Below are 10,906 nucleotides of genomic sequence, written 5' to 3' on the forward strand. Positions count from 1 at the left end.
TAGATAAAAAAGTCTCTCGCTGTGTGGAAGGGACTCATTTTAGATCCAAAGATACCTCCAGATTGAAAGTGAAGATGTAGAGAACAATTAATCACACTAATAGACATCAAAAGAAAGCTGGCAATCCTTATACCAGACAAATTAGATTTTAAACAAAAGACTAATATGAGATGAAGAAGGACACTATATCATAATTAAAGGGGCTATCCAACAAGAAGATCTAACAATTATAAATATTTATACCCTTAACATGGGAGCAACCAATTATATAAGCCAATTAATAACAAAATTAAAGAAACACATTGACAATAATACAAAAATAGTAGAGGATTTTCACACCCCACTCACTGCAATGGACGGATCATTAAAGCAGAAGATCAACAAGGAAGGAAGGGCTTTGAATGACGCACTGGACCAGATGGACTTCACAGATACATTCACAGCATTCTATCCTAAAGCAAGAGAATACACATTCTTCTCGAGTGTACATGGTATATTCTCCAGAACAGATCACATACTGGGTCACAAATCAGGTCTCAAGTGGTATCAACAGATTAGGATCATTCCCTGCATATTTTCAGACCACAATGCATTGAAACTGGAACTCAATCACAAGAGCCAATTTGGAAGGAAAACAAACACATAAAGGTTAAAGAACATCCTACCAAAGAATGAACTGGTCAACCAGGAAATTAAGAATTTTAAAAATTCATGGAAACAAATGAAAATACAACCTTTCAAAATCTTTGGGATAAGCCAAAGTGGTCCTAAGACCACTTTGTTTCTCAAAGAAACAAGAAAGGTCTCAAATGCACAATGTAACCTCACACCTAAAGGAGCTGGAAAAAGAACACCAAATAAAACCTAAACCCAGCAGAAGAGAATAAATAGAGATTAGACCAGAAACCCATGAAATAGAAACCAAAAGAACAGTAGAACCCATCAAGGAAACTAGGAGCTGGTTCTATGAAAGAATTAAGATTGAGGGACGCCTGGGTGGCTCAGTTGGTTAAGCAGCTGCCTTCGGCTCAGGTCATGATCCCAGGGTCCTGGGATCGAGTCCCGCATCAGGATTCTTGCTTGGCAGGGAGCCTGCTTCTCCCTCTGCCTCTGCCTGCCTCTCTGTCTGCCTGTGCTCACTTGCTCTCTCTCCCTCTGTCTCTGACAAATAAATAAATAAAATCTTTAAAAAAATAAAATAAAATTAAAAAAGAATAAGATTGATAAACCCCCGGCCAGACTTATCAAAAAGAAAAGAGAAAGGACCCAAATTAATGAAATCATGAATGAAAGAAGAGAGATCACAAGCAACACCAAAGAAATACAAAAAAATTATAAGAACACATTATGAGCAACTATATGCCAAGAAATTAGACAATCCGGAAGAAATGGATGCATTCCTGGAAACACATAAATTACCAAAACTGAACCAGGAAGAAATAAAAAACCTGAACAAACCCTACCTAGCAAGGAAATTGAAGCAGTAACCAAAAATCTACCAATAAATAAGAGCCCAGGGCCAGAAAGCTTCCCAAGGCAATTCTACCAAACATTTAAAGAATTAATACCTAGTCTTCTGAATCTGTTTCAAAATCTAGAAATGGAAGGAAAACCCAAACTCTTTCTATGAGGTCAGCATGACCTTGATCCCAAAACCAGCCAAAGATCCCACCAAAATGGAGAATTAAGGACCAGTATCCCTGATGAACATGGATGCAAAAATTCTCACCAAGATACTAGCCAATAGGATCCAATAGCATACTAAAAGGATTATTCGCCAGGACTTAATGAAATTTATTCCTGGGCTGCAAGGGTGGTTCAACATTTGCAAATCAATCAATGTGACATACTACTTTAATAATAGAGAGGACAAGAACCATATGATCCTCTCAATAGATGCAGAAAAAGCATTTGACAAAAGTACAGCATCCTTTCTTGGTTAAAACGCTCCACAGTATAAGGATAGAGGGAACATACCTCAATATCATAAAAGTCATCTACAAAAAGCCCATAGCAAATATCATTCTCAATGGGAGAAAACTGAGAGCTTATCCCCTAAGGTCAGGAACATGGTAAGGATGTCCACTATCACCACTGTTGTTCAACATAGTACTGGAAGTCCTAGTCTCACAAAGACAATAAGAAATAAAAGGTATGCGAATAGGCAGAGAAGTCAAACTCTTACTCTTTGCAGATGACCTGATACTCTACATGGAAAATCAAAAAAACTCCACCCCAAAATTGCTAGAACTCATATATGAATTTAGCAAAGTGGCAGGATATAAAATCAATGCACAGAAATCAGTTGCATTTCTATGCACTAATAATGAAACAGAAGAGAAATTAAGGAGTCAATCTCATTTACAACTGCACCCAAACCATAAGATAACCTAGGAATAAACCTAATCAAAGAGGCAAAGGATCTGTACTTGGAAAACTATAGAACACTCATGAAAGAAATTGAGGAAGACACAAAGAAATGGGAAAGCATTCTATGCTTATGAAATGGAAGAATAAATATTGTGAAAATGTCTATGCTACCTAGAGCAATCTATACATTCAATACAATCCCTATCAAAGTTACCATCAACTTTTTTTACAGAGCTGGAACAAATAATCCTAAAATTGGTATGAAACCAGAAAATACCCCAAATAGCCAAAGAAATGTTGAAAAAGAAAAGCAAAGCTGGTAGCATCATAATTCCAGACTTCAAGCTCTATTACAAAGCTGTCATCATCAAGACAGCATGGTACTGGCACAACAACAGACACATAGATCAGTGCAACAGAATAGAGAACCCAGAAATGGACCCTCAACTCTATGGTCAACTAATAGTCAACAAAGTAGGAAAGAATGTCCAATGGAAAAAATACTGTCTCTTCAACAAATGGTGCTAGGAAAACTGGACAGCCACATGCAGAAGAATGAAACTGAACCATCTTCTTACACCAAACACAAAAATACTCTGAAAATGGATGAAAGACCTAGATGTGAGACAGGAATATATCAAAATCCTAGAAAAGAACACAGGCAACAATCTCTGTGACCTCAGCAACAGCAACTTCTGGCTAGACAGGTCTCCAAAGGCAAGGGCAAAAAGGACAAAAATGAACTATTGGAACTTCATCAAGATAAACTTTTGCCCTGCAAAGGAAACACTCAACACTAACAAAAGACAACTGACAGAATGGGAGAAGATATTTGCAAATGTTTTATCAAATGAAAGACTAGTATCCAAAATCTATAAAGAACTTAACAAAACTCAACACCCCAAAAATAATCCAGTTAAAAAATGGACACTTCACCAAAGAAGACACACAAATGGCCAACAGAGACATGAAAAACTGCTCAACATCACTTGGCATCAGGGACATACTAATCAAAACAACAATGAGATACCACCTCACACCAGTCAAAATGGCTGAAATTAGTAAGTCAGGAAACGACAGAAGTTGGCAAAGATGTGGAAAAGGGGGAACCCTCTCACACTTCTCGTGGGAATGCAAGCTGGTGCAGCCACTCTAGAAAACAGTATGGAGGTTCCTCAAAAAGTTGAAAATAGAGCTACCCTATGAACCAACAATTGCACTACTGGATATTTACCCTAAAGATACAGATGTAGTGATCTGAAGGAACACATGTACCCGAATGTTTATAGCAGCAATGCCCACAATAGCCAAACTATGGAAAGAGCCCAGATGTCCATCGATAGATGAATGGATAAAGATGTGGTGTATACACACACACACACACACACACACACACACATATGTGTGTATATATATATACACACACACACACACACACGCATACATACAAACAATGGAATACTATGCAGCCATCAAAAAAGAAATCTTGCATTTGCCAGGAGATGGATGGAACTGGAGGGTATTATGCTAATCGAAATCAGTCAGAGAAAGACAATTATCATATAATCTCACTGATATCTGGAATCTGAGAAGCAAAACTGATTAACATAGGGGACGGGAAGGAAAAATAAAAAGAAATCAGAGAGGGAGACAAACCATAAGAGACTCTTAACTATAGGAAACAAACTGAGGGTTGCTGGAGGGGAGTAGTTTTGGGGGATGGGTTAACTGGGTGATGGGCATTAAGGAGGGCACAGAATAAAATGAACACTGGCTGTTCACAACTAATGAATCACTGATCTCTACCTCAAACTAATAATACACTATGTTAATTGAATTTAAATAAAATTTAATTTTTTTAAATGCAAAAAAAAAAAAAGGAAAAAAAAGGCTGTTATCTTGCTAATTTAAGCAGGCTTTTCTTGGTTGCCATGACTTTGTTCAAAAATCCTTCAGTGTAGGGGCACCTGGGTGACTCAGTGGGTTAAAAGCCTCTGCCTTCAGCTCAAGTCATGATCTCAGAGTCCTGGAATCAAGCCCCGTGTTAGGCTCTCTGCTCAGCAGGGAGCCTGCTTCCCTTTCTCTCTCTCTGCCTGCTTGTGATCTCTGTCTGTCAAATGAATAAATAAAATCTTTTTTTTTATTATTATTTATTTATTTATTTGACAGAGAGAGATCACAAGTAGGCATAGAGGCAGGCAGAGAGAGAGAGAGGAGGAAGCAGGCTCTCCACCGAGCAGAGAGCCTGACGCGGGACTCGATCCCAGGACCCTGAGATCATGACCTGAGCCGAAGGCAGTGGCTTAACCCACTGAGCCACCCAGGCGCCCCTGAATAAATAAAATCTTGAAAAAAAAAATCCTTTAGTGTATATATAGCCAAAAAACTAAAAGCACCACAGTGTTCAGGCCAGTCATTCGAGTGAAGATATCCATGAGGCAATTTGCAAATATATTTCTACCACTTTAGTGAGAAGCTGGAACTAGAGAGAGATCTGAGAGTCATCTGCAGAAAGTATGCCTCACTTTTCAAAAGTTCACATTATGCCACTTTGCTTTTATAAAGGATCTGGGTAGGGTTAGTTCTTGCTTTGGCTATTTGGCTAACTTAAAGCAGGGCGCCTGGGTGGCTCAGTGGGTTAAGCCTCTGCCTTCAGCTCAGGTCATGATTTCAGGGTCCTGGGATGTAGCCCCGCATTGGGCTCTCTGCTCAGCAGGGAGCCTGCTTCCCCCCACCCCCATCTCTGCCTGCCTCTCTGCTTACTTGTGATCTGTCTGTCAAATAAATAAATAAAGTCTTTAAAAAAAAAAAAAAAAACTTGGCTACCTCAAAGAAATTGAAAGAGGATTTTCACTTTTACCAAAAAAGGCCAGAAGTGAAAACAGCATCCAGCATTCGTTCTGCAGTGAGTGGTCACAGGGGCTGCTCTGAGCAGTCGGAGGGGCACTGCCTGCCTCCTTCACCAAGAACTTCATTCAGCATCAAGCTATGGTGGCTTGAAGCTGTACTTTATCTCCGTTTATTTATTTTGTGTATCTATTACCAAGATATGTCCTAAGGTATCAGAAAAACCATTAGCATGATATATTGTAAAATATCAGAAATGTCCACTAGAGATTAGTTTGAGGGTCTGGGAATGTTCAAAATATTTTCCATATAAATTAATGGTAACGGTCTCCTTGCTTTATACCAGTTCAAGCCAAGAAAGGTTTCCTAGGAACACTCTACTTACAAACAGCAGGGGAAACCTGTTGGAGAAACCAGAGGAACTGATAAAATTATACTGTTTTCTCACTGCCACCTCTTACTAGCTAATAATCCACACAACCATAGAAAATGCTCAAGTTAAATCTGAAATGACTTGAATTTTTTTAAAAGTAAGCTCTTCCATCAGATCTAAGCAATAAACAGTTAATTTAAATGCATTTTTAGTATTTATATCTGTAAAATCAGATATCTTACATATCTTACCTGATTTAATTTTTCAGTGTGATTCAGCCTTGAAGTCTCTACTACATTTGACTTAAAAGTCTTTTCCACGTTCAATATTTGCTTCGGCGGTTCCATGTTTGAAGCAGGTTGTGAAAAGCGAGACTTTACAACTGGGAAACCTGCGGAGTACGATCCATGTGGTTTCATTCTAAAAGGCTGGGTAAACATTTTACCTCCTTTTGTGAAAAAAAGAACAGAGAAAAGTTGTCAATAACAATTTCTACTTTATTTTCTGGTGGTTATCTATAGAGGATATAACCTAACTGCCCTCAACTTTGAAATAACAATTTTAAAAAGTGAGCTTATGTTTTCGTATTACCAAATATAATTTACGTACAATGGAAAATATCTATCATCTATAGAAGAAAACCAAGAGATCATTAAGTGTGATACTGAGAAGGATGGGGCTACCTAAAAACTCCACTTAAGGCCACCTGAATATAAATAGAAGCAGATTTCAACAGGAGGTCAAAAAGTCTCCAAGTAAGGAGTCTACTTAAAACTATGTTTCTCGGGCGCCTGGGTGGCTCAGTGGGTTAAGCCGCTGCCTTCGGCTCAGGTCATGATCTCGGGGTGCTGGGATCAAGTCCCACATCGGGCTCTCTGCTTTCTCCTCTCTCTCTACCTGCCTCTCCGTCTGCTTGTGATCTCTCTCTGTCAAATAAATAAATAAAATCTTTAAAAAAAAAAAAAAAAAACTATGTTTCTCAAACCCGACAATCACCTAGTAGTATGGGAACAAGGAAAGGCAATAAAAAGCTATATAATTAAGGATATTCTAGAGTACACATTTTTTTTTCTTCAGCATTTGAAGGGAGGGAAATACCACTGGAAAGATAAATGTTGAGGTAGAGCATGAAAATTTATCACTAGACTTCATTATAGCCTAACTCTTTACCGTAAGATCAAGCACACACGCACGCACGCACACACACACAGAGTTTCCAATATATCCTGTGGAAGAAGGGTCCACAGATGGGTAACATAAACAATCCAATCACTGGGAAGGAATATCGCTCCCCTCATTCAATAAGTTGGCAAACTGCTTTATACAAGTCAACCTCTTGTAAGTTTAACAGCATGATAAGTTTGTCTCCCTAAGTCTGAACAACTCAAGAATACTGATACTGTTGATGGTTCAGGGTTAAACTCAAAAAACACTCAATGGCCCCTGCAGTCTTCCCTGACCAGAGCATGGAAACACCCTATAATCTTCATCAAATTATACTTCCTATCATAGTTTAAGTATTGGTTTCTACACTTGGGACCTTCTCATGGTTTCACCTATATTAATCTAATTACATATTTTAAAGAAAAAGAAAAATCACTGAACTAGGCATAGAAATTCTCCAGATAGGCTCAGTGTCTAGATTCTGTACTGTCAAGGGTCTAGAGAGGCACCATTCAAATGATCACATTGGTCTTCTGAGACTTTGAGACAGTGATTCAGGGATGAAAGGTAGAGCATAGGGAATAGAGTCAATTGTATTGTAATAATGTAGCTACACTGTGGTGAACATAAAATATATTCAAAGTTGTTAAATCACTGTGTTGTACACATGAAATTAATAGATTTTATGTCAACTATACTTATATATATATATATACACATACACACACACACATATATATATTTTAAAAAAAAAAAAAATACAAACAAACAGAGGGACAAGTATTGGGAAAGGAAAGCACTGAACAGTATTAAGAGTTGTGCATCAAACCTTGGCTGTAACACTTTTCTAGTCATGCAACTTTGGAAAAGTCAATTAACTTTCCTGAGCTTTCTTTTCCTTATCTCTAAAACTGGATTATTCACCCTTCTATGATGTGGCAATGAGAATCCAAGGTAAAATGCTAAATACGGTGGTTATCATTACACTACTTAAATTACTGCAGTGCCTGCTAGGATATCAAAGAACTGTGCCAGCAAAAATCAAATGGCATGGGATGCCTGGGTGGCTCAGCCTATTAAGTGTCTGCTATCAGCTCAGGTCATGATCCCAGGGCTCTGGGATGGAGTCCTGCATCAGGCTCCCTGCTCAGCAGGGAGCCTGGTTCTCCCTCGGCCTGCTACTCCCCCTGCCTGTGCTCTCTCTGACAAATAAAATCTTAAAAAAAAAAAAAAATCAGATGGTAAATGCTACTGATTACTATTGTTTTTTAAACTCTCATTTTCAGGGCATCTGGGTGGGCTAAGTCATTAAGCATTTGCCTTTGGCTCAGGTCATGGTCCCTGGGTCCTGGGATCGAGCCCCACATCAGGCTCCCTGGTCAGCGGGAAGCCTGCCTTTCCCTCTCCCACTTCCCCTGCTTGTGTTCCCTCTCTTGCTGTCTCTCTCTGTCAAATAAATAGATAAGTCTTTTTAAAAAATAAACAATTAGAAAAAAAATAAACTCATTTTCCACATTATATCTTTACATGAACACAAATGACTCATGTTCACTTACAGTGTCCCAGAGAAAGCAGATCTTGTGTTTTTATAGTAATAGCTACCACTTACTATAAGCTTACTAAATGCCAGGCACTTTTCAGAGCTCATCTCATTTAATCCTCAGCACAGCTCCAAGAGGCAATTATTATTATTCCTATTCTAGAGAGGGGAAACTATGGCTTGGACATTTTAAGTAACTTGCTCAACATCATTCAGCCAGCAAGTGGGAGCACCAGGATGCAACTTTCATCACACTCTGAGAGCTGAGACATTGCACATCTCCATAGCTGCCACTACTGCTCCAAATTCTGCTACCCCACAATACAGTGACTAATGCACACATGCTTACCTGCTGGCCATCCTCTCTGCTTTTTCTCTGATACACTCTTCTTTAGCATCAACAAAGAACCTGCTCTGGTCTGCTCTACAGAAATGACATCCGAAGCAGCATTAAGCACTTCAAACATAGAAAGGAATCCATACTGCACATACTGGAAAGAACGTCCAAATCGTCTGACAAATGCCTTCTCAAAATCCGAAAGGAGAACGGGAGATAACGCCAAGAGGTCTTTCAACTCACTCTTCACAAAAGCTGGAAGAATGGGGGGCACCCTTCCTCGGTAAGGTACTCGCCGGCATGAGCTTGGCCCAGAGCAAACACTGGCCCTTCCCTTCTGCACGGAGTTTCGAACCTTATGGCTGCTTCTCTGTTTTGCAACCAAACTTGCTATTCCTTTGGTAGATTCATCTGGAATGGCTAGAGAGGTTTGGAAAAAGAAATCATCTTTAGATGAAAATTTAACTCCTTTTTTTATCCTGTGCATCTGTCGTTATAGAGACAATTTTTAACTCTCCAAGGAACTGTGTATCTAGGTGGCATTATAAAAGTGAACCTTTGGTTCCTCCATTTCTTGTACATTACAGATGACCACTTGTTAACTCCTCTACCAGAGGATGAAGACAGAAAGATAAATCCTACTATTTAGCATTACCACTGACTGGTGAAACATCTGAAACTCTCAAGATGAATAAACTTCCTTGTAATGTTTATGTTTCATGAAATTTAAAACATGAGTTCATAATTTAAAAGTCCCATTGTTATGCTTCCCCCAATTTAAGGTGCAATAATCTGAAATCAGATGCAAAATGTAGTTTTTGTGAATGCACCTTTTTCCAGGGAAAGATTTCTTCATTTTGTTAAAGCTTTCACTCTTCCCACAACCTCAAAGGTAACCATGAACCCTCTTCCTCTCAAAATGTTAAAATCCCCTCCCTGGAACACAGGGTAATTGCTATATGCGGGATAACTGCTATAGCAATTCCTTTTAAGTTTTTAATTCCAGTTAAAGCTACAGTGTTAGTTTCAGAGGTACAATACAATGATTCAACACTTCCATGCATCACCCATTGCTGATCACAAGTGCACTCCATAATCCCCATCACCTATTTATTTGCTAGAATAATTCCTTACCAAGTAATAATTACTGCTTAGCTTATAGATCTTAAAACCTAAGCTTACCTTTCAGTATTACAGTACCATCCCCACAGGGGCAGACAGCGACAACATCAGGCATGTCCAACACCAGCTCCATAGTTGACCGATAGCCAAGGATTCGGAGTGGCAAATGGCTGCCAACCATCAAAAGGTACTCCTTTTCCAATTGCTGGGGGGTCAAACCATCTTTGGCGGAAATGAGAAGTGACCTTATTTCTTTCCTTAGGCATTCCTGAACACGCTCCTGTTCAGACATTGCACCCTACGGGATTTAAGATAGTAACGTGGCTCAGAGACAGGCAGACAAACCCAAGTTGGAGGCGGGAGGGGGGGCACGGCTTTAAAAGGATCAATCGTGGAATATAAACAACCAAGAAGCAAGTTCTAAAGGTGATGAAGCAGGAGCAAAACCGTGAGGGTTCTCTGAAAGGCTGCATTTCACAAATCACTCACACAATTCAAACTCGAAATCTCATGCTGTGATTAACCTGCACACCCCTCGAGGAAAATCACTGCCCCTGGCTAATGGGCGTTATATCCCCAGTTCCCGGCTTGTTTTTATTTTGTTTTTGGTTTTTTGTTTTGTTGTTGTTGTTGTTGTTTTGCTTGAAGCTTTAACAAGGGTTTGTTTGGGACCTTAAGTCTACACCGAAAACCTGGCATCCTGGCATCCGATATCCCTCGCCAATGCTGGGGAAAGGCCCGGGAGGGAGGCAAACGCAATGCCGCCTTCCCCAGCGCTCGAGGGAGAGGGCTCCCGGTGAAGTCCCCGCACCAGCATACCTGGGCCGGCCCAGACCCACGGGGAGGCCACCCGCTTCCTCTTACCAAGTCAACGACCTCTGTTCTGCCGGGGTGAAGGGGTCTCCTCCCCGGCCCCAACGTCTCTCCCCGCCCCAGGCGGTGTGAGTAGCTCTCCTTCTCGCGACCCCAAACACAGCCCAGGCCACAGTGGAAGGCCGGCGGGATCCAGGCACGTGAGCACCGCCTCTCACCCGTGGCGCCCACAGAGCTGGTGCTGCCGTTGCGGGGCCAGGAGAGTCAAAGGGCTTTTCCTGCCCAGCGGCCGACAAAATAGCCGCGCCAAGGCGCCCGCGCGCCTGCGCACCAGCGCCCG

At 40.5% G+C, this 10,906-nt stretch overlaps 1 protein-coding gene across 1 annotated transcript in view; it reads right to left on the bottom strand.

Annotated features, from left to right (window-relative positions):
• TDRD5 (tudor domain containing 5) overlaps window positions 1–10,851 on the bottom strand; it is a 90,233-nt gene extending 79,382 nt beyond the window's left edge. The window contains exons 1-4 of the mRNA XM_004762007.3: window positions 10,618–10,851; window positions 9,814–10,051; window positions 8,644–9,051; window positions 5,842–6,038 (exon numbers count right to left, since the gene is read on the bottom strand). Coding sequence (XP_004762064.1) covers window positions 5,842–6,038; window positions 8,644–9,051; window positions 9,814–10,045 — 837 coding nt within the window. The 5' untranslated portion in view covers window positions 10,046–10,051; window positions 10,618–10,851. The remainder of the gene's footprint in view (window positions 1–5,841; window positions 6,039–8,643; window positions 9,052–9,813; window positions 10,052–10,617) is intronic.
• Between the last annotated feature and the right edge of the window lie 55 nt (window positions 10,852–10,906).

The sequence above is a fragment of the Mustela putorius genome, unplaced genomic scaffold (assembly GCF_011764305.1).
Source record: "Mustela putorius furo isolate JIRA1106 unplaced genomic scaffold, ASM1176430v1.1 tig00000496_pilon_pilon_pilon, whole genome shotgun sequence".
NCBI classification, from domain to species: Eukaryota; Metazoa; Chordata; class Mammalia; order Carnivora; family Mustelidae; genus Mustela; species Mustela putorius.